General features: G+C 40.0%; 1 protein-coding gene across 3 annotated transcripts in view; it reads left to right on the top strand.

Moving 5' to 3' along the window:
- Nucleotides 1-24278, top strand: part of LOC122549974 (pituitary tumor-transforming gene 1 protein-interacting protein-like) — a 61858-nt gene that overhangs the window by 1817 nt on the left and 35763 nt on the right. For 2 of the 3 annotated variants that reach the window (XM_043690289.1, XM_043690290.1), the window contains exons 2-5: nucleotides 979-1031; nucleotides 2889-2997; nucleotides 14136-14265; nucleotides 19792-19857. In XM_043690289.1, coding sequence (XP_043546224.1) covers nucleotides 979-1031; nucleotides 2889-2997; nucleotides 14136-14265; nucleotides 19792-19857 — 358 coding nt within the window. The remainder of the gene's footprint in view (nucleotides 1-978; nucleotides 1032-2888; nucleotides 2998-14135; nucleotides 14266-19791; nucleotides 19858-24278) is intronic. The other variant, XM_043690291.1, reaches the window with a different exon arrangement.

The raw sequence follows: 24278 nt of genomic DNA, 5'->3' as shown, positions 1-24278 counted from the left end.
CAAAGGTTGGAGGTGTTGTTGACAGTATAGAGGGCTGTTGTAGGCTGCAGCGGGACATTGACAGGATGCAGAGATGGGCTGAGAGGTGGCAGATGGAGTTCAACCTGGATAAGTGCGAGGTGATGCATTTTGGAAGGTCAAATTTGAAAGCTGGGTACAGGATTAAGGATAGGATTCTTGGTAGTGTGGAGGAACAGAGGGATCTTGGTGTGCAGGTACATAGATCCCTTAAAATGGCCACCCAAGTGGACAGGGTTGTTAAGAAAGCATATGGTGTTTTGGCTTTCATTAACAGGGGGATTGAGTTTAAGAGTCGTGAGATCTTGTTGCAGCTCTATAAAACTTTGGTTAGACTGCACTTGGAATACTGCGTCCAGTTCTGGTCGCCTTATTATAGGAAAGATGTGGATGCTTTGGAAAGGGTTCAGAGGGGGTTTACCAGGGTGCTGCTTGGACTGGAGGGCTTATCTTATAAAGAGAGGTTGACTGAGCTCGGACGTATTTCATTGGAGAAAAGGAGGAGGAGAGGTGACCTTATTGAGGTATACAAGATAATGAGAGGCACAGATAGAGTCGATAGCCAGAGACTATTTCCCAGGGCAGAAATGGCTAACTCTAGGGGTCATAGTTTTAAGCTGGTTGGAGGAAAGTATGGAGGGGATGTCAGAGACGGGTTCTTTACACAGAGAGTTGTGAGAGCATGGAATGCGTTGCCAGCAGCAGTTGTGGAAGCAAGGTCATTGGGGACACTTAAGAGACTGCTGGGCATGCATATGGTCACAGAAATCTTAGGGTGCATACATGAGGATCAATGGTCGGCACAACATCGTGGGCTGAAGGGCCTGTTCTGTGCTGTACTGTTCTATGTTCTATGTCTATTTTAGTAGGAATTATAATTTTCTTCTGATGTCATGTTCAAACAACTAATGAAAACAAAATTGTACCTTCTGCCACTAGTTTTTCTTTGCTTTTGTATAGATTGCTCAGATTTTACAAATACATCTTGTGAAGAGTGCTTGGAAAATGTCAGTGTAAGTATCACAATATTATCAATTTATAAATGAATATCCTGAAATTATACTTTGCGTCTTTATTCATCTGTGGGAGGGGTAAAATAATTTGGCTCTTTAGCAGTATGAAACTCATTAGCGTAGATGTCAAGAACAACTTGCTTATAAAGTTTCAATCACGATCATGTCCTTAAAATGGTCTGTAGTTAGCAACGTCATCAGTAACTGTAACATTCTTGTGCTGATCTCAAAAATTGATCTCCACAATCTGTCAGCCAAGGATTCTTACCTCATGAACATATCCCACATAACATTGTTTAATCAGTTGATTTCAATTTTGAAAATCTGAATCTGACAGATTCCATCTACTGCCATTGCAATTTGCATGATGCTCTTTGGTCTTCAAATGGAAAATATTTGCAGTTGGTATCTTATCAAATGTGTCATTTTAGTTTTAAAAGTCACAGGTTGACTTTCCCATAACAATAATTTGAAACAACAATTGTATTCACCTGCTTATTTGTTTACTTATTGATTTCTTCTGTAAGTGTTCTTTATTTCACACGGAGATTCCTTCATTACATTAGGAATATTTTGGAAAAAAGGAAATTACCTTTAATTGCAGTGACATTGATTTAATTGAACCTATCAAATAACCATTCATTTACTGTTTTGACAGATTAGTTTCATTGTCCTAGATGGTTGGTATTGGTTTACTTTTGATGCACATTGCTGAATGTAAACAGATAACACCCATCAAACTTAGAGAAGTCAGAATTCAAAGCCCAGTTAGGAGAATTTTATCTGCTTTCAAGGTACTTGCATTGTAAAGACAACATTGTAGCAGTACTCTTTATTTATTTCTGTTGATGTTTACAGGATGCATTTCATTCACTATAAATACAATTTATATTTAGAAATGTTTAGAAACAATTTTCTGCTCCTAACAAGAGAGACAGCTAATCCCATTCTTTCCTAACAAAAATACTTCTCTGCTAATTAAAACCCATTCTTGCAAAAGTCCTGTACTTACAGTTGCCAACTCCTTTAGTAGCTGAAATGAACTTTCAATCTTAGTTGCAATGTAATGACTGAAAAATTTTGGACTGTGGATTTGCATTTATTAGTAATCTTGTCAGAATTATCCTGGATTACTCCATTTAGAATCTTTAAACATCTTGAAATACTTCAAGTTTTTTAGTAGATGTCAGATTTTTTAAAAAATAATTAAAAGCAAAATACTGCAGATGTTGGAAGTGCCATATCTGACTCAAAACATTAACTCTGTTTCTCCTTCCACAGTTGCTACTGGACCTGCTGAGTTTCTCCACTATCTGCTTTTATTATTTAAAGAAACTAAGTTTGATGCACCCTGCATCTTACAGGAGGACACACCTGTAGTCCTGGTCTTCAACTGAACTAGAATGGAATGGTCAAAAATGCACTCTTTGATTTTATTTAAAGGATTTACACTGTAAATTTAGTTGGAGTTTAGCATTAAAGATTACAAACAGTTCAGATATTGTAAAAAAAAAAGAACTTGAGAAAATAATTTAAAGTTTTCCATTAATTTTAACACTAGTTTTTGAGCTGTATAGTTCTCATTTTCCTGAGTAGTATTTGTAAATACTGCCTCGTAAAATTTCTGACCTTACCTGGAACGTTCTTTATATGTAAAGTGGATCATGCTATTATTTTTTAAAAATCTTTACATGTTTAACTGAAATGTGGTAGATCTTGTGTATTTAGTTTAGAAAAGTGATTCAAATTTAAGGCATGATAGGAGTGAGTATGGAATGGCACAGATTGCACTCATAAAAGTTCAGTTTACTTGGTCATGGACAGTTTTAACACACATTTTGAACTTTTGTCTTTCAGTGCCTCTGGTGTTTTGTTGATCAACGTTGCATGAAGTATCCTGTTGAAACTATAATTCCTCCCCGTTCAATATGTCCTTTAAACGAAGCTCGTTGGGGAGTTTGCTGGAGTAAGAATATAACATGCATTTTCACTTTATATATAAACATGTGGTAACATTTTAACATGAACACAATTCCTATTTAAAGGTGTGATGTTATACAAAAGACGGAATATTATCCTGAATTTAGATGCAACAATTCTTCTGATCACTGTCTAACACCATTTGAAGTATAATAAAACTAAGGATACCAATCTGAATTCATTATCAAGATCCAAGTTCATATGCCTTGATAAGGCTTTGTAGTTTTAACTGTTTTAGACTTGTTGCCTGAAGTTGGGGTCTTTAGCAAGTCTGGCATTCAGTATTCTTTCTAGCTGCCATTTCATGTGGTGAGGATGCCTTTCAAATAGAACTTGTTATGCTTTGTAGCAGATGTGGCTGAATAGCTTGCTAGACCTCTTCACAGATCTCAGTATGACTGAGAAGTTGCTTACAGATAATTCAATTCTCTAGATTAATGCAGGCAGCATCATTACAAATCGAGCCATGTGTTCAGATTATTAGTTTTAATTTATCCCTTTGAATCCGGAATTATAGGAGTGATTTTAACCTGGTTGGATGGCATTGAGTGGGTGGGAAGATAAATAGGCAATCTTCAAGCATGACAAGAAACCAGCTAAGTCTCATAAAGTTTTAGTGGGATGGGTCAAGGGGCAGACAACCATTTGAAAAATTGGTGCTTTTCATGAGATTGGAAGCCTCAATTTAACTTTTCAAAGTTTTACTGTAGCCAGCTGGGTGTCCCAGTCTTCAGGGAAACCTCAAAACTGTAGCAAGGTGAGAATAACCTTGGAACAAAACAAAGCATTTGAATTGCTCCTTGTTTTTCCAACCTTTCCATCCTCAGGATGGGATCAGACCTGAGGATTCAATCAACCAAATTGGACTACAGGAAGTTCTACTGTAATTTGATAATTCAGTTCTTGTGAAATCCTGCGTTTTAAGAAATTTACATAATAGCAGCATCATTTAATCTAATGGGCCAGAATCGTGATATAATCAGTACAATCTTTAAAAATCTGCGCATTAGAAACAGTGTCCCCAATTCATTAACTGTGTTATAGCAGATTTGCATTAATGAAGCGCACGTGATGGAAGCACGATCTATACTTTGGAAAATACCAGGCATGATTGGAAGGCACCCTGTCACTCAGATCCAAAGATCATATGCTGTATAAACTCCATAATGGAGTGATCTCCTGGTATCCAGCACACACGAATGGCAAATTCCAGTTAGCTGAATTTCTCGATTATATGAGAAAGATTAGTAGACTTGGAGAACGCAACTTGTTGCTGCCACAGGATGAATGTACATTTTAAAAATGAGTGGTCAGAACCAAAGCCAGTAAACCTGGCCACAATAGGTCAATCTCCCTTTATTGATAGGGTCAATCTTGCATGAGCTTTAATAACGCATCTGATCCATTATCCCCTTCCAATTGCTAATAGCAGTAAATGCCTATTTTGAATTTCAGTTGCCTGTTGCATGAGAATTCTGAATGCTTGGGATCTGGATAATGGGGACTTAACTGCATATGGGGAAACATGGGTTTCAGGGTTTACTGAAAATTAGTGCATGGCTCCACCCTATACCACTGCTCCCAACAATTTTTTCCCATAATGCCTACTGCATTTAATTATAATTCAGATACTGTGGAAGTTGAACTTGATCATTTTTGTAGAATTTCTTTTAATGTTATGCAACTGGATTAGGATTTTGAAGGTGTGCATCAGTTTAAGGGAGGAGGAATCATTGCAGTGAAGTTCTTTGGGCATTGGCTTTTCAATTTTGGAGTGATGCCCAGACTGTTAGATAACATTCATATGGTATAAAGGGTTCCAAATATTGTTCTTGTTTTGTAAATATATTTATTAGCAAGAAAAAAAATTGACTTTATAAAAATATAAAGTTATTGAAAATATAACAAATAATAAATACCAATATTATAAAAAAAATGCAAATTATAATACACCTACAGTCTACTAACTGCTAACCTATCCTATAATACAAAACAAAACCTATCACAAAACAACACCAATAAATAAGTAAGTGACTAATAAAACAAGAAAAAAAAAACAAAAGAATACACAAAACACAAAATAGCAATGCTCGGCGCAAACCTCCCAAACATAAGAGCAGGAGTATTGTGTACATATACTTGTATTAACTCAGGAGTTCCCCCTCCAGGGACCAGGGCTCAGCAAACCTAACCATCCTGGTTAAACAGGAAGGCAAGAACGGGAAGGCAGATTACTACCTCAATGGAATCAATTTAGGTAAAGGGGCAGTACAGAGAGATCTGGGTGTTCTTGTACACCAGTCAATGAAGGCAAGCATGCAGCTACAGCAGGTAGTGAAGAAGGCTAATAGCATGCTGGCCTTCATAACGAGAGGGATTGAGAATAGAAGGAAAGAGGTTCTTCTGCAGCTGTACAGGGCCCTGGTGAGGCCACACCTGGAGTACTGTGTGCAGTTCTGGTCTCCAAATTTGAGGAAAGACATTCTGGCTATTGAGGGAGTGCAGCATAGGTTCACGAGGTCAATTCCTGGAATGTCGGGATTACTTTACACTGAAGCAACTGGGCTTGTATACCGTTGAGTTTAGAAGACTGAGAGGGGATCTGATTGAGACGTATAAGATTATGAAAGGATTGGACACTCTGGCAGCAGGAAACATGTTTCCACTGATGGGTGAGTGCCGAACCAGAGGACATAGCTTAAATATACGGGGTAGACCATTTTGGACAGAGATGAGGAGAAACTTCTTCACCCAGAGAGTGGTGGCTGTGTGGAATGCTCTGCCACAGAGGGCAGTGGAGGCCCAGTCTCTGGATAGAGCTCTCAAAGATAGTGGAATCAAGGGTTATGGAGATAAGGCAGGAACAGGATACTGATTAGGAATGATCAGCCATGATCATATTGAATGGCGGTGCAGGCTCGAAGGGCTGAATGGCCTACTCCTGCACCTATTGTCGATTGTCTATTGTCTTAAACAAATGCCCTCGTTAAGATAGCAGACAAATCTGTATCCAACTAACTCAAAAGACAGCCATGTCTTCTAAAAAAAAGGTCTGTTGCGTGGTGCACCATGTTTGTAAAAAAAAATCCAAGAGAATGTGCTCCATACTTAATTTCCGCCATCCCAGCCAGCCCGGCGGGTTCTCAGGCACCCAATTCATCAGAATATTCTTCCGTGCACAGTAAGAATATTAAATAGTTTCTTCCCATGCCTGTCTAAAGATGATAAATTCAGTAGACCTAAGAGGAGAGATATTGGGTCTACTTTAACTTCAGTCCTCAAAACTCTCCCTATCTCTCCCGCCATGGAGCCTGTGCAGAAGCAATGGGTAAGAGTACGTACACTTATTTTGCATTTGGGGCACACTGAAGATGCCCCTTTTTTTAAACATTGCCGAACAGTCCAGTGCCAGATGAACCCTGTGCAAAACTTTTAACTGCGTAGGAAATAGCTAAACCCCTCGCAAAGGCCTTAGCAGTCTCCCATAGCATAGACAGATTACTAGCCATGTCTGAGTTGATAGTCAAGAACTCCTGAAACTCCTTGAAAAAGTATTCCACAAATTTGGAATCCTTAAGGAGAAAAGGATCCAGAAGCCACTGCCATAAACCTAGCCCCTCACTTTTGGCCTTAACCTCCAAATATACCGCTGTTTGATCAGAGATAACTATGTTCCCAATTTTACAACCCATAATCGAATCCAGAGGGCCGAGGTGGCCAGAAAAAGATCAATCTTCGTGTGACATTTATGTGACATTTGAAAAAAAGTCCCTGCCAGTAGGGTGGAGGCATGTCCAAATGTCCACCAGCCCCAACTCCTCACATAAATCAGTCACCTTCTTGACCTGTGAAGAAATAGTTGGGGGCCCACTAGGCATTCTGTCCACTGTTAGGTCCAAAAGGCAATTAAAATCCCCTCCATATAATAATGCACTCAACTTAGAAAAGGTGCTAACCAAAAATTTGAGGGGATGTGCAGGAGGACAGTAGACATTTAAAGTTCCATATTCCTCCTCATGTATCAGGGCCTTGAGTATCACAAACCGCCCTTGCTCATCTTTCACCTTCTCTAATAATGTGAATGGAAGGTTTTCCTGGATAAGTACCGCCACTTCCCTACTTTTAGTAGGAAAGGATGAAAAAAATACCTGGTCATAACCCCCCTGTTGTAACTTAAGGTGTTTCCCATCATCAAGATGGGTTTCCTGCAACAGAGCGATATTAACCTTTTCTCTATTGGCTAGAAAGCACTTTTTTCCTTTTAACAGGTGAATGACTTCCCTTGATGTTCCAGGTGCACCATTTAACAAGGCACTTAGCCATATTCCCTTTCAGAGACCCTTGAACCTCTGGAAGGGAGAACCCTGCTTACAATGCATCGAGCATAAGTAAATAAACATTCATAGAGCCGCAAAATTGTGTATACAAAAACTACTCTATCATAACTACAAACAACAATTGCTACCAAAAAACTACAAAGAAAAACAATTATAAAACCTTGAACAGGAGACTGTTTTCCGCCCCTCTTCCCATGGGGGCACTCCCCCTACCCATCCCCTCCGTCACAGCCTCTTCAAGCCCGGACTGTGCCTCAGCCTTAGGCAAAAAAAAAACTAAACAAGGACATGATCCTTAAGTCAACAATAAAAGGCAAAGTCAGGATAAGCAATCCACCCATCCCTGGCTCCATGTCCCCCTACTAGTGACTAAAAACGAAAGAGAATAAAAAAAAGGAGACAATAGAGGACACCCACAAAATTTCCCATGATAAAATCCAGTTATAAAAATATAATAGGAACAACAGAGGGAGTAGAGAAGAAAATAGATGGGCAATTGAAGTCGTCATAGTAAAAGCAAACCTAAAGATATCAGTACATCCCTCTGCTTCCCAAATCACTCCTTTTGCCTTCTCCAGAAATTTCTTCACTCAAGTCCCTCTGTCTGGCCTTGTCTTCACCCTCAGCAAACACAACACTAAATGGACAATAGGTGCAGGAGTAGGCCATTCTGCCCTTCGAGCCAGCACCACCATTCATTATGATCATGGCTGATCATCCACAATCAGTATCCTGTTCCTGCTTTATCCCCATAATCTTTGATTCCACTATCTTTAAGAGCTCTATCCATCTCTTTCTTGAAAGTATCCAGAAGGCCTCTGCTACCTTCTGGGCTACAGCATTCCATAGAGAACATCGAAACATAGAAAAATACAGCGCAGTACAGGCCCTTTGGCCCTCGATGTTGCGCCGATCCAAACCCACCTAACCTACACTAGCCCACTATCCTCCATATGCCTATCCAATGCCCATTTAAATGCCCATAAAGAGGGAGAATCCACCACTGCTACTGGCAGGGCATTCCATGAACTCACGACTCGCTGAGTAAAGACAGGAAACAAGTGCTTGGGTGCAGTGATCATTCGGAGAGCCAGCGAAGATACTGTGGGATGAATGGTTTCCTCCGGTGCTGGAAAAATTCTGCAATTCAATCCAGTTGTTCTCATATTTTATTCTGCTATGTTTAATTTTGATCAACATCCTTCCCCTCACAACTGGTGAGGCTTTGGTCTCACAATGGCAACCACCTTTCATCTGGATCAGAATCACTTTAGGCTGATTTGGTGCGAAGCTGTTTTTAGTTTCAAATCAGACATGAGGAAAGGGTGAAATATATCACTCCAAAAATGAGAGGGGGGGTGCACAGATGGGAAAATGTTTCACGTTCCAGAGTTAAGCTATACACAATTTGTCATTCTAACACTACAGAGTAAAAGTGACAATGGTTGATCTCAGGTACAACTCGAATCTCAATTCAAACTGCTACACAACACAAAAGTCATCTCCAGTCTGTACAGAAAAAAAGCAAGACCAGGATGTTCATAAAGCCCTTGTGAAATGTTCAATGTCAATAATTCAGGATAGATATCTGATAGAAGCAAACTGTAAACATGATAAGTAATTATTTTTAAAATTATAATGTTATCATTTTCTTGAGTGAAAATGATAGAAGGCACCATTGTGAATTGTTATAGCCAGTGGAACTGAAGTTGGCAGCAGCTGTGAAGAAAAACATATTGCTTGTTGTAGGAAAACTGCACCACATTGGAACACAATTAACAGTTAGATGAAAGGATTCTATTGTATATATGTTCAAAATTATGAATTATGCACATATATTAAACAATTAACTTCATAAACACCAGTGTTACAAAAAAGAAATTCAATCTAGTAAAACATCCATAAAATCATCACAACAGTTTAATAAAAGTGAACAAGGGAACCACATTTGTTATCCTCCAGTCTTCTGGCACTATTCCTGTAGACAATGAGGACATAAAAATCAAGGCCAATGGCTCTGCAATCTCCTCCCTTGCTTCTCAGAGAATCCTAGGATAAATGCCATCAGGCCCAGGGGACTTATCTATTTTCACCCTTTCCAGAATTTTCAACACCTCTTCCCTACATACCTCAAAGTCGTCCTTTCTAATTAATTGTGACTTATATCACTTCGGCAACAATGTCCTGTTCCTGAGTGAATACTGACGAAAAGTATTCATTCAGTGTCTCCCCAATCTCTTCAGCCTCCACACGCAACTTCCCACTACTATCCTTGACTGGACCTATTCCTACCCTAGTCATTCTTTTATTCCTGACACCTATAGAAAGCCTTAGGGTTTTCCCTAATCCTACCAACTAAGGACTTTTCATGTCCCCTCCTTGCTGCTCTTAGCTCTCTCTTCAGATTCTTCCTGGCTACCTTGTAACTCTCAATCGCCTCATCTTTACATAGGCCGCCCTCTTCCATTTAACAAGGGATTCGAATTCCTTATTAAACCACGGCTCCCTCACACGACCCTTTCCTCCCTGCCTGACAGGTACATACTTATCAAGGACACTCAATAGTTGCTCCTTGACAAGCTCCACATATCAATTGTGCCCATGCCTTGAAGCCTACTTTTCCAAGCCACGCATCCTAGGTCGTGCCTCACCGCATCATAATTTCCTTGCCCCCAGCTATAACTCTTGCCCTGCAGTGCACACTTATCCATCTCCATCACTAGAGTAAAAGTCATTCTCTGGGTGAAGAAGTTTCTCCTCAACTCTGTTCTAAATGGCCTAACCCTTAATTTTAAACTGTGTCTTCTGGTTCCGGACTCACCCGTCAGCAGAAACATGCTTCCAACCCCAGAGTGTCCAATCCTTTCATAATCTTGTACGTCTCAGATCCTCTCTCATCCTTCTAAACTCAAGTGTATACAAGTCCAGTCGCTTCAATCTTTCAGCTTATGATAGTCCCACCATTCCAGGAATTGTCTTTGTCTTTATCTCTGTCTTTCTCCTCTCTCATGCATCTCTTCCATTGTCCTCTCATTTATGTGAAGCTCAGAGAGAGTGGGCTTATTGAACGAATAGCTGATGACTTGTATCACCTTTACAGTCAATTAAATTAGTCAGTTAGCATTTTACGTGTGCCATAGATCTGTAGTGACTAATCAGAGTGACAGCTTGAGCAGAATAAATTTAGGATGGCAAATTTTCTAACTTGAAAAAGCCTAGCAGAATATCAGATACCAAGGTCTGACAACATGCCTGCCCAAAGCCCAGGTTAAGACAATTGTTTTGAAGAGGGACACACTTCATAGTTCCTTTAGCCTGCTTAGGGTTTGTGGATTTGTCATTATCTTTACAAGAAGACTAATAGATACAGACATAAGCCCTTCATCAGGAATACCCGATGAAGGGCTTATGCCCGAAACTTCCACTCTCCTTGGGTGTAGCCTGACCTGCTGTGCTTTTCTAGCACCACACGTTTTGACTCTAATCTCCAGCAACTGTGGTCCTCACTTTCTCCTAACAGATACAGATCATTAGTGTGTATGCTAGAGATTATGTTGTCAACATTGATTAAATAATGTCCAGTACTGACAGTTAAAAATAGATCCAACTTATTCTTAAATTTTCTGAGACATGGCTGGATATATGTATCTCAAGGATTCACGTGAGATCTTATATTTAGTTGAATGTTGTGGATAACCTATTTATTTATTGGCCTATACTATACAGTACATAGCATTATAGACTATGTCAGTAGTCCAAGCCTGGCAAGCCCAGTGAGCTCATTTTGTAGTATGTTGAAGTAGGAGTGAAGTTAGAGGATTCAGAGATAATTTTTCATATGGGCAATATTAAATAGACTTCCTGGACTTAGGCATGCAGCATGATGTCAGCCCAGTACAGTAGCTTCAATAAAGTATCTGAACATGTTTCCTTTCTAAGTTTGTGCAAGGTAAAATCCAAGTTTTTTTTTCTTTCAATGCTATGTTAAAGTTTTAAATCTTGCCTCATAAAAGATATTCAGTTGATAAGTCCAACTAATCAACACTTTTCTGATTGGGTAATAATTCAGTTGAGAATGGAAGAAATGTGGAAGCATTCAGATTTATCCCGTATGACATAAAAGCCACCTGGGATTTGAGAGTAATGCTGCTTCCTGATGCATACAGCCTGTCCCTGAAGTGCTTTTAATATAATGTCTGGAATTTCTTCCACACAATGACCTTTTGGATTGGTCCAATTTCTTTTGTTTAGAATTTCAGTCTCTTCATATGTCTTGGAATTAGTACAGGGGCACGCATACTCACATGTATCTTGTCACTGAACTTAAAGGAAGATGAATGATCTACTCCTTCCCCAGCCATTTGTACATATGGAAGTTTCAGATATGGAAAAATTGTTCACATGGAAGTTTCAGATATTGTCTAGCCCAGTCTCTCATCTGGCGCCAGTAAGTTGCTTAAATATAGAAGAAATTGTTATTTCCAATGAGCAAGAGATTTTTTAAGTATACAAATGTACTTTTTTTTTGCTTTCAATTATCTGTTTAACTCAGTAATATGTAACACAGCAGAGTATGTCAGTGAAATAATTTTTGCTGACTGGTTTTGTTAATAAACAGAGAAAAAACACTAGGTGGCAGAACTGCATTTCAAACAAACCTGCAGTCTTGGAAAAGTTTCTGCTGTTACAATTTTACTGCTTTTAATCTCTCCAGAATTGGTTTCTGAGGCTTTTAATGATCTAGTGTCTTCCTCAATAGACTCAGTTGGATTCCTTTGGGTCTGAGCAGAGGGAATCCAAAAATGTCTATATTTTCCACTCAATGGGCATGTTTTGAGTTGTAGGAAAACTGGAGAAGTCTGTGGATGATTGAAAAGTTTTCCATGTTGACCTGACTTCGATTTTTAAAAAGTCAAATGAAATCATTCTTTGTTTTGAAATTTATGACTAAGTTAATAAATTTTACAATAATGTTCTTAGAGATTGGCCTTGTGTTTTTCTATAAGATTCTGTACCAAATAAAGGAACAAACATGACTAAATTCATTACAGTACCATCCACTGAATTATCAGATGGATCAGAAGAATGTGACTGACCTTCGAGTGCAGCACATATCATGACAAAAAAAATTTAAAACACATTACAAAATCGTTTATCTTAAACATTCAATAATGATCTTTGCGGCTATGTTTTCTTATCTTTATTTCAGATGTCCACAATTTGTGTTTTAATTTATCAATACTAAATGACAGCAGAGCAGGATAGAGCTTACATTGTCAGAATTTGAGACACCAGAGAATAATCAGATTCCCCTCCCTCCCCATTTTATCATATTCGCTTTGGGGATGTGGTGAGCACAACTCTATTATTTCTGACTGCAGAGTGAGGAAAAAAGTGAAAATGCATCACTTGGGGGTCATTTCTGTGCATCTTAGAGCCACACATTCTAGAATAGGCTAAAGACCATTGCCTATCTACATCAATCCCACTTCCCAGCACTTGTCCCACGGCTTGAATGTTGTGATATTTCAAGTGCTCATCCACATACTACTTCATGGTTATGAGGTTTCCTGCCTCCATTACTCTCCCAGGCAGTGCATTACAGATGCCCATGGCCCTCTGGTGAAAAGAACTTACGTCAAATTCCCATTAAACTGCCTGCCCTTCAGCTTAAAGTGATGCATCCTCATTGTTGACCATCAACTAAGGGGAGCAGCTGTTTCATATCCATGCCACTCATAATCTTACACACCTCAATCAGGAATCTCTCAGTTTTCTCAGCTCTAAAGAAAACAACCCAAGTCTATCCTCTCTTCATACCTAAATTATTCCAACCAGGTAATGTCCTAGTGAATCTCCTCTTCACCTCTTCCAGTGCAGTCACATTCTTCCTCTAGTGTGGTGACCAGAACTGCATGCAGCATTGAATCTATGGCCTAACCAGATTTTTTTCATGGTTGCAAAATAACCTCCCTGCTCTTATGATCTTTGCAATAACTGATAAAGACATGTATGCCACCAGAGCCACCCTATTAATTGCCCTGCTGCATTCAGGGTTCTGTAGTCAAACACCTCTCGATCTCTCTGTTTCTCTGAGCTTCCGAGAGTCTTCTAGCAGTTGACTTGGAGGATTATTGGAAGCAATTGCAGAGTGGATTGAATTACCATTCTCAGAAGTAAAAAAAAGTGTAATTTTGAGCAATATTTTAAAAAAAGAACCCACCTCTTCTGAGGCACTGGCTTCAAATTTTTTTGTATTGTTGTAACTGCAAACAATTAAAGGAAACATATTGGTGCTCACACTCTAAACTCACTTGTGATCAGAGGATACTACGTGTTCTGCTTTTGGAGCCACTTCTGTGAATTGAGTAAGAGTTACAGATTCATGCCATGCTTTTGTGAATAAGATACAAACCTCTGTAGGAATATTCGAATAAATAAATCTCAGAACTTATTTTATACATTTAGGTTTTGATTTCCTCCTTCATCAGTTTTTTTTTAATTGCAACAAAGCAGATTGAAGAACCTTGTCCTTTTTATCTTCTTTCTCCATGCAGATTCTGTAACCTGTGATACCACTTCTTTTATGTTGGGTCTCTTGTACTTGATTTCCTTCCTGTTTATAATGGAAAACTATGATAGAAAAACAGTATATTGGAAAGCCTGATCAAATAGTGAGAACAAATTGTTGGACTTAGTTGTTGAGGCATTTTGGTCATTTTGAAACATTTTTGATCACAGTGCTGAGTTATTCATCTTGAATTCTGTTAATGTTATTTTTCTGCAGTAAACTTTGAATGTTTGATCATTGCAATGTCTGTGGTTGGAGGACTCATTCTGCTGCCTTTGGTGTGTTGCTGTTGTTATTGCTGTTGCAAGAAGAACGTATGTCGTTGTTGTAAGAGAAAATCCCACAGGTAATTATCTTTTCATATGTATTCTGAGCATGCACTACAGTCTAGTCCCAGTCACTGACAGCTCGCAAAACCATAAGTTTCATTTAAAAACAGAATGCCACAGCAAAAATGGCCACATTACCAACAGATACACAAATATTTTGCCTCTGAATTTATATGTCAGCCTTGCAGATCTGACTTGCTGATATAATGTTGACAGACTATGCTAAGTGATAATAATTTTTTCTATAATAGGATTATGTCCAGACCATTTAATAAATCCTTGCCAGGCACAGACCTACTATTACAAAACAGAAATTGAGTTTATAAGTCTGTCCTTCAACATTTTTGAAGGATGCTTGCTGAAAAGTCTAATTTCATTAGAATAATAGAATCATAGAGCATGGAAACACGCTTCAGTCCAACTCATCCATGCCAACCAGATATCCTAAATTAATCTACTCCCATTTGTCAGCATTTGACCCGTTTCCCTCTTAAACTTTTCCTATTCATATACCAATCCAGATGTCTTTTAAATGTTGTAATTGTACCAGCCTCCATCACTTCCTCTGGCAGCTCATTCCTTGCATGCATAACCCTTTGCTTGAAAAAGTTGCCTCTTAGGTCCCTTTTTTAATCTTACCTCTCTCACCCTAAATCTATACCCTCTGGTTCTGGACTCCCCCCAAACCAGGGAAAAGACCTTGTCTATTTACTCTATCCATGCCCTTTGTGGTTTTATAAACCTCATTAGTTATGTCAAAGATGTACGATTCAATATGTTTGCTGTCTGATTGTTGTCAAGGCAGAAAATTCTGTGCATTTTTAAAAAAAAGTCAATAATATTTATGAGTGACCAGTTTTCACTTTGTTGAGCTGGTTAATTGCATGTTCATTGGAGCACTGACATAGCACAAATAAATACTATGAAGCTCCATAGAAGAAGCTGGTCTAGCACGCATTACTTAGATGTTGTTACACAAATTCTGTGTTCATAGCTTGGCTCAACACAAAATGAGCAGTTAAGTGGCCTTATAAGTTGCTTTATCAACAAATTGAAAATAAAAATGGGTGGTGAATCATCTAGGCCCTATTTGACTTCTTATGCAGTAATTCAAATGGGGAATAAGGGAACAAGTAACAGTGTGAGGAACAAACAGTGTAAAATTACACCCACTAGAACTGTGTTTCAGTGATTTTTGTAGATTTTAAATCACTATATTCCTTTTGCCACTTGCTAATGCTATAACTTGCTCTTTTTCTTTCTCCCTTCATTCAACTCTTTCCAGTTTCCCAGTTGGCTCAAATGTTATGAACGTAATTTCCTTAAATGCCATTTCCCCAAAATGTCTTGACAAAGATCTTGCATGCTTTCCACAGATTACTTTTAATATCAGCTTTTTAATTAAAGGAAACTAAGCAGGTTCCAGTGCATTTAATTAACCACAGTAGTTTGAACTGGAGCAGAGCTATTATGAAAATTGTTTGCCTGTATTCCCTTTGCTGTTAAAATTCTATTCACTTTTTGTCACGTCTTGAGTCACTCCAATGAATGTTTTGCCAGCTTCCTACAATCTGCTTTTGCTGCAAATTGCATTTTATCAAAAACATCATCTTAGCCTATATCCTAAATTATCCTATCCTATTGTATCTTATCCTCTAAATCCTGCTCCTTGTCTTCACATTACTGACTTTCTGCCTTTCTGTTTCCCAGAGCAATGTTCAGAATATTTATTTTCATTTACAAATCTGATCATACTTTCTGCTCCCTATTTTTATAATCTATTTGCTCGTGACCCAGAACTCACATTTTATCTGTCTGAGTCTGACTTCCTTTGCATTCCATATGCATTCTGCCCAATATTTGGCAAAGCTTTTCCACCAATCCCTCTATTTTGGTACCCCAGGTGGAACTTGGATGGAAACTTGCTGGTGGTTGTGTTCCCACATGACTTCTGCCTTTGTTCTTTCAGGAGCTCAAGACCACAGATTTGAAGGATGCTTTTTGTAGATGACGCAAACTAAAGTGTCAGTTGTGGAGGGAGTGATTGTTTAAGATGGTCCCTGGGTGCAAATCAAGTATGCTGTTCTATCCCACATGGTATTAAACTTGTTGTAAAACTTTTGGAATCACTTTCATCTGGACCAGTGAAAAATGTTTCATCACACTTTTCAATCAGCACTTAAAATGTACAAGAGAGACCTGCAAAGTTTATGCCCAAACACGTTCAGGAGAATTAAAGCACTGGTGACCAATTAAAGCAGAAAACACTGGTGACCAATCTGAAAAAAGGTCACCAGTGAACCTATTAAATTTGGGAAAGAAACATCCTCTGCCAGGAACCTCTGCTAGTGCTGGCAATGAGCAAGTTCTGTGTTGCTTTTTGCTGTAGCTGGGAATTGTGCCTGTGGGTGGGAATACTGAGGAGATAGGCAAGCCTTGCGTCAAATCTGGTGTTACTGGGCCTGTTCTAAAGTTGTGAGGGGTCTTTTACCAAGGTTGGGGAATGATGGCGGGAGTGCTGTCTCCTGGCTCCTGGGGATGAATGTGTCTGCAAGAGGGATGAGGGAAAAAAGGGGCTTCACTAGAGAGAGGTTGGAGGGGGATGAGAGACACTCGGTGGTAGCAGGGGTTGGGGGGGGGGTGAATCGAGAAAATGGAGGATGGTGATAAAGACTGTAGAGAAGAGAGAACCGTTTTAAACATGTCAGCAAAGCAAATATTCGACTAACTAGAAGTCAGAAATCGTGGTACCACTGAGGCTATTAATTCCTTGTAAATGTTTTTTGAAAAATGCATTTATAGGACATGGATGACACTAGCTGGACCAGCATTTATTATCCGTCCCTAGTTGCCTTGAGAAAGTGGTGGTGTGAGTCTTGCTTGAACCATCACAGATCTTTTGGTGTAGGTACACCATTATGGAGGTGTTCCAGAATTTTGATTCAGTAACACTGGTTCTGTCTGAGGGTCCTTCGTGAATTTCAGCTATACATTTTATAGATGGTACATATTTCAAGAGGGATGAGGGAAAAAAGGGGCTTCACTGAGCATTGATGGAGGGAACGATTGTGACTGCTGGAGGTCAGGAACTTTGTAACCCTGGTAAAACCCAAACTGAGTGTCAGTGAGTACTTTATTGCCAAGTCAGTGCGGCCTGCTAGTTCTCTTGATAGCTTCCATCATTTTATTGATGGTTGAGTGTAGATTGATGGGGCAGTAATTGGCTGGGTTGGATTTGTCCTGCTCTTGTGTCAGGAAATTCCTGCGCAATTTTCCACATTGTCTGTTAGGTGCCAGTGTTACAGCTGCACTTGTCCAGTTGTCAAGAGGTACAACTGGTTCTGGAGCTTACTACTTCAGTACTATTACTGGATTGTTGTCAGGACTCATAGCATTTCTAATATCTGGTGTCTTCAGCCCTTTCTTGATGTCATGTGGAGTGAATCAAGCGAATTACTGACCGCTATTCATAATTGGGTGCAGCAAGATTGCAGAGTCCACAAAGAGTAAAATCTGAAATAGGCTATTCATCCCATTGAGGCAAAAGTGGGGTCTTCAGATGCTAGAGATCAGAGTCAAAATTAGAGTGGTGCTGGAAAAGCGCAGCAGGTGAGGCAGCATCTGAGGAGCAGCAAAATCGATGTTTCGGTCAGAAGCCCAAAATCCTGATTCCTGATGAAGGGCTCCTGCCTGAAACATCGATTTTCCTGCTCAGATGCTGCCTGATCTGCTGTGCTTTTCTAGCACCACTCTAATCTTGACTATTCATCTCATCAAGTCTTCTCTGCCATTCAATGAGATGATGGTTGATCTGAAAATCCTCAACTCCACTTTTCTGCCTTTTCTCCATAACCCTTGATTCCCTTACTGATTTAAAAAATCATCAATTAGCCTTGAATATACTTAAACTGGCCACTAAAGCTCTCTGTGGTAAAAGAAATTCTACAGATTTCTCCTTTGAGAGAAGGAATTCCTTGTTATTCCTGTCCTTACTGGGTGATCCTTTTCTCTGAGAAGATCTGATCTTTTGTGCAATTGTTTAGCTCAGTGTATAGTGTGTGCGCTAAATAGTATAAGCAACAAGTGCTGCAGTGTTGAGGCTTCACTAAGTTGACATCTCCGTTTTAGTTATACTAGTACTGCTCCTCCTGTGCCAATGTGTACTCTTCGTTGAACCAGGGTTGATTCCCGTGGCATGATGGTAAAGCTAGAGAGGGAATATGCATGGCTTTCAGGTTGGGAATCGTGTTGGAGTACATTTCTGGTGCTGATAGCCCAAACACGGATGCCCAGTCTTGAGTTGCTAATTTTGTTGGAAGTCTAGCCCATCTATCACATTGTTAAATTCAAATCTTTGAGATGGAGTAAAATGCATAATAACCATCTGGGTAAAATGTTCCAACTTTGTAATATAGATATGAATTAGCTGTGACCTTTCCAATCCATGTGAGTTGCAGTGGGTGAAGACTTCATGTGTGGAGAATCATTTTACCCCTGCTTCTGACTTGTGCCTGGTGATTGCTAGAAAGGCTCTGGGGAGTCAGGGGGTGAATTATTTGCTGCTGAAAACTCAGTTAATAATTGACTGGATTGACTTTGTTCTGCTTTTGATGTCAGGACATACCTTGACAATTCTGTACATTGTTGAATAGATAAATGTTGTTTCAGAACAATTAGGCCTGAGGGCAGCCAACTCTGGAGTGTAACTCTTCGTTGCTAGGGCCTTTGCTTTGTCACGCACACTGATCTGTTTTGAATAGCCCATGGGTTATTCAATTTGGCTGAAGATTAGCTTCGGTGATGATGGAGACTTCTGGAGGAGATGGACATCAACTTAATACTTTTAATTGAAGCTGATTGTAAACACATCAGCTTTGTCTTCCAAGGTTCATGTGCTGGGCTCTGCCACACTTGAAGATCATAATGTTCATGGAGCATCCTCCTTTTTTGTATAATTGTCCACTACCATTGATGATAGGGTGTGAAAGGATTGTAGCACTTTATGAAATCTTGTTTTGGGGATATTTAACTCTGTTGAAACATCCACTACTTGGCATGCATATAGTCGTGTATAATAGCTCTGCCATATTGGTGGAAACCCTTTCAAAACAGAATTGTATGAAGACTGAAAGGAGGAACATTGCAGAGCTTTGGGGAAACAACAAGAAGTTGGATCCAATTGGATAGCTCTTTCAAGAAAGCTGATTCCTCTATGTTGGTGCAAATGGCATCTTCCTGTGCTGTATGATTCCACAATATAAAGTTTGTAAACAGCTTGATCAAATCTTTTGATCCACTCCATTTTTTGTCATATTTCGGAAAAATCTTGTCATAACCAAAGATGAGAACAATGAGGAACGTTTCTATGAAAGTAGCTCATAGTTTAAACATTTAGTCAAAGTAAATTAGGTTACAGTTATGTCAATTTAAATAACAAAAATAAACATGTAATACTGAAACGAATTTCTCAAACGAATTTTGCTGATGATAAATGACCAGGAGCATAATTATTTATGAAGTAATTCACCATTTGTTTGTCACAGTTATGATGAAGAGGAGGAAATACTGGCCAAGCTGCAAGAGGAGAGAAAACAATACAGGAAGAAAAGGTAAGGGTTGGGGGGTTACAATTGAACATTAAATGGTTAATTTTGTTTATTCAGAGCATTGATTCTCTGATTCATTTGCATGCGCTGAATCTGAAAATTTTTGTGATATTTTTCTCTCCGTTGCCGTTGCTTACTCCACATCTCCTTCCATTTCTCCTCAATATAAAACAAAGACCTGCGGATGCTGGCAATCTGAAACTACAACAGATATTGCTGGAGAAACTCAGCAGGGCTGGCAGCATCTGTGGAAAGGAAGTAGAGTTAATGTTTCAGGTTCATTGTTCCTAGAAAGTGGAGTCACAGGGAGACAAAGTAGTGAAGGTGGTGTATGGTATGATTACTAGGTTACTTACAGTGTGGAAACAGGCCCTTTGGCCCAACAAGTCCACACCGACCGTCCGAAGACCAACCCACCCAGACACATTCCCCTACATTTACCCCTTCACCAAACACTATGGGCAATTTAGCATGGTCAATTCACCTAACTTGCACATCTTTGGACTGTGGGAGAAAACCGGAGCACTCGGAGGAAACCCATGCAGACACGGGGAGAATGTGCAAACTCCACACACACAGTTGCCTGGGGCGGGAATTGAACCCGGGTCCCTGGCGCTGAGGCAGCAGTGCTAACTACTGTGCCACTGTGCAGCCCATGCTTGCCTTTATTAGTCAGTGCATTGAGTATGGGAGTGGGGAGGTCATGTGACTGCACAGGACATTGGTTAGACCACTTTTGGAATACTGCATTCAGTTCTGGTCTCTTTCCTATAGGAAAAATGCTGTTAATCTTGAAAGGGGTTCAGAAAAGAGTTGCCAGGGTCGGAAGGTTTGAGCAATGGGGAGAGGCTGAATAGGCTGAGGGGGGATCTTATGGAGGTTTATAAAATCATGTGGGGCATGGATAGGGTGAATAGTCAAGATTATTTTCTCAGGCTAGGGATGTTCAGAACTAGAGGGCATAGGTTTAAAGTGAGAGGGGAAAGATTTAAAAGGGACCTAAAGGGCAACGTTTTCGAGCAGAGGGTGCTGCGTGTATGGAATGAACCGCCAGAGGAAGTGGTGGAGGCTGATACAATTACAACTTTTAAAAGGCATCTGAGTGGGTATATGAATAGGAAGGGTTTAGAGGTATTTGGGCCAAATGTTGGGAAATGGTACTAGATTAATTGAGGATATCTTGTCAGTATGGGCGAGTTGGACCAAAGAGACTGTTTCTGTGCTGATCTCTATGACTCCAATGAGTCTCCTTCAGGTATTCAGTTGAATTTTTCCAGTAATTTCTGTTTTTGTCCCACTTCCCTTTTCTCATTTTTATGGCCACTTAGGTGACCTGCTATCATTGAGAAAGAAGTAAATTTAGGCAGTTGTTAATAAAATCTTGCTCTTAATAGTACTTTCATTTCTGTCTCTTCCAGCTGCGCTTGCCTCACACTCCCCCACCCTGTCACTTACTCACCAGTCTACTTCTATTCTGTATCCTCCAACTTCACTTTCCCATTAACTTCAACCTTTCCTACCGTCTCTTAACTTTCCATCCGGCCACATCCATTTGCCCCTCAGGCTCCTCTGTTGCTTGCATTACCCTTAAATCTTTCATCATCATTACCCCTCAATCCCCAACCAACGGTAGGCAGTGAGAGAGAACTGTTCTTTACATGCTTTTCTTATCTATTTCTGTCAGGCTTGTTTGCTTTCAAAGTATAACTTGTTCGTTGTACGTTAAATGATAAGACATTCTGTCCCTCTCTTGTAACAAATAGGCCTTCTTTCACCCAATTTGACTGGGGGCTAAAATAGGGCCGCTTTCAATCTTCTGGAACTGTGGTTAACTTTCATTAACTTTCATGTCAGGAGGAGTATTCCTACATCTTCAAGCTCCACTTTTGGGTCAGAAAACATAATACCTTTGGTTGTAGATTGCAGGGAGTTCCAAGGCCTGACTTTAATGAACTCATCTGATACTGCTAGTGGCTCTAACTCTGGATTCCTCCAGAAAGCGAATGTTGAAATGGCAGCCATGGACAAAGTTTAGGCCTCTTACGTGTATTGCTAAGAGCCCAAGATCTGGGTAAAGAATACTTCCTTTATTTTCCTAAATATGGAACACTGCATAGCTCTGGGCAAGCATGTACTTACCTGTGGCCTAGTAAGTTATTTAACACGGTTGTTTAAAAAGCGCACGTAGTGTAACTGCAATCAAATTTTTGAATCTATTTTGATAAAAGCGTAGATAGATCTTGATCAGATTGGCCAATGGACCGAGGAGTAGCAGATGGAGCTTAACTTAGATAAATGTGAGGTGCTGCTTTTTGGAAAGGCACATCAGAGCAGGACTTAGCAGACTAAGGTTCTGGGGAGTATTGCTGAACAAAGAGACCTTGGAGTGCAGGTTCATAGTTCCTTGAAAGTGGAGTTACAGTAGAGATGATAGTGAAGAAGGTGATTGGTCTGCATTCCTTTATTGGATAGAGCATTTAGTATTGGATTTGAGTCGTCATGTTGCAGCTTTACAAGACATTGGTTAGGCCACTTTTGGAATATTGTGTGCAGTTCTGGCCTCTCTCCTATTAAGAATGTTGTGAAACTTGAAAGGGTTCAGAAAAGATTTACAAAGATGTTGCCCGGGCTGGAGGATTTGAGCTACAGGGAGAGGCTGAATAGGCTTGAGCTGTTTTCCCTGGAGCGTCGAAGGCTGAGGGGTGACTAATAAAATCATGAGGGGCATGGACAGGAAAAATAGACAAAGTCTTTTCTCTGTGGTGGGGGAGTCCAGAACTAGAGGGCATAGATTTAGGATGAGAAGGGAAGGATTTAAAAGGGACCTAAGGGAAACATTTTCACACAGAAGGTGGTGCGTATGTGAAATGAGCTGCCAGAGGAAGTGGTGGAGGCTGGTACAATTACAGCATTGAAAAGGCATCTGGATGGGTATATAAATAGGAAGGCTTTGGAGGGATATGGGCCGGGTGCTGGCAAATGGGATCAGATTAGGTTAGGATATCTGGTCGGCATGGATGAGTTGGACTGAAGGGTCTGTTTCGGTGCTGTACATGTGTATGACTCTATTTGAATTTTGAGTTAACGGTAAAGTTGCCATAATCCCAGAGATCCTGTTTTATTAGAGATGATGGTGAGTTTCACCTGAGGGTCACTATGCCTCAGGCGAGGGGAGAGGGCTGAGAATGAGAGTCCATCATGGTAACCCAGGAATTGAACCCATGATAGAACATAGAACATAGAACAATACAGCACAGAACAGGCCCTTCGGCCCACGATGTTGTGCCGAACATTTGTCCTAGCTTAAGCACCTATCCATGTACCTATCCAATTGCTGCTTAAAGGTCACCAAAGATTCTGACTCTACCACTCCCACAGGCAGCACATTCCATGCCCCCACCAAGAACCTACCCCTGACATCCCCCTCTATACCTTCCACCCTTCACCTTAAATTTATGTCCCCTTGTAACACTCTGTTGTACCTGGGGAAAAAGTCTCTGACTGTCTACTCTATCTATTCCCCTGATCATCTTATAAACCTCTATCAAGTCACCCCTCATACTTCGCCGTTCCAATGAGAAAAGGCCTAGCACTCTCAACCTATCCTCGTACGACCTATTCTCCATTCCAGACAACATCCTGGTAAATCTCCTCTGCACCCTCTCCAAAGCTTCCACCTCTTTCCTAAAGTGAGGTGACCAGAACTGCACACAGTACTCCAAATGTGGCCTTACCAAGGTCCTGTACAGCTGCAACATCACCTCACAACTCTTGAATTGTTGTTGAATGATGTTGGATAACACTGCATTGCAAACTAGCCATGCAGCCAACTGAGTTAACTGCCCCCAATTTTCAACACGCTGCTGTAAAATGGGAATTTGAGTGTGACGTAGCTGTGATGTTATGAATAGAGACTTCTTTCAGAGCACCATTTCCAGATATTACTAATGTTATTGTCATGACCAGTGTTGACATTGAAACTTTGCTGGAAACTCATGACTGGTGTCCCAATTTTAATATATAATATCCATTAGCCATTGTGCAAGAGATAGAGCTGGACGCTGAGTAAAACACTGTTTGTTTTGTTTTTGAGTATGTTGAAAAGATGACAGTTAAATTTATTTCATGTTTTATTAAAGGCTTCCTTTGAGAGTCTGGTATTCAGAAAACGCCATTTGTAATCACTGATCAAATTTCATAGAAGCACTAAATTAATAAAATTACTACCTTTTACAGTTGCTCATGTCTTAAAATTTGGTTAGCCCTCATGAAGAAAACTTTGGGCGGCACGGTGGCACAGTGGTTAGCACTGCTGCCTCACAGCGCCAGAGACTCAGGTTCAATTCCCGCCTCAGGCGACTGACTGTGTGGAGTTTGCACGTTCTCCCCGTGTCTGCGTGGGTTTCCTCCGGGTGCTCCGGTTT

Source organism: Chiloscyllium plagiosum, chromosome 5, assembly GCF_004010195.1.
Source record: "Chiloscyllium plagiosum isolate BGI_BamShark_2017 chromosome 5, ASM401019v2, whole genome shotgun sequence".
NCBI classification, from domain to species: Eukaryota; Metazoa; Chordata; class Chondrichthyes; order Orectolobiformes; family Hemiscylliidae; genus Chiloscyllium; species Chiloscyllium plagiosum.
Note: the sequence above shows the minus strand (reverse complement) of the source record. Positions and strands in the feature narration are given on the sequence as shown.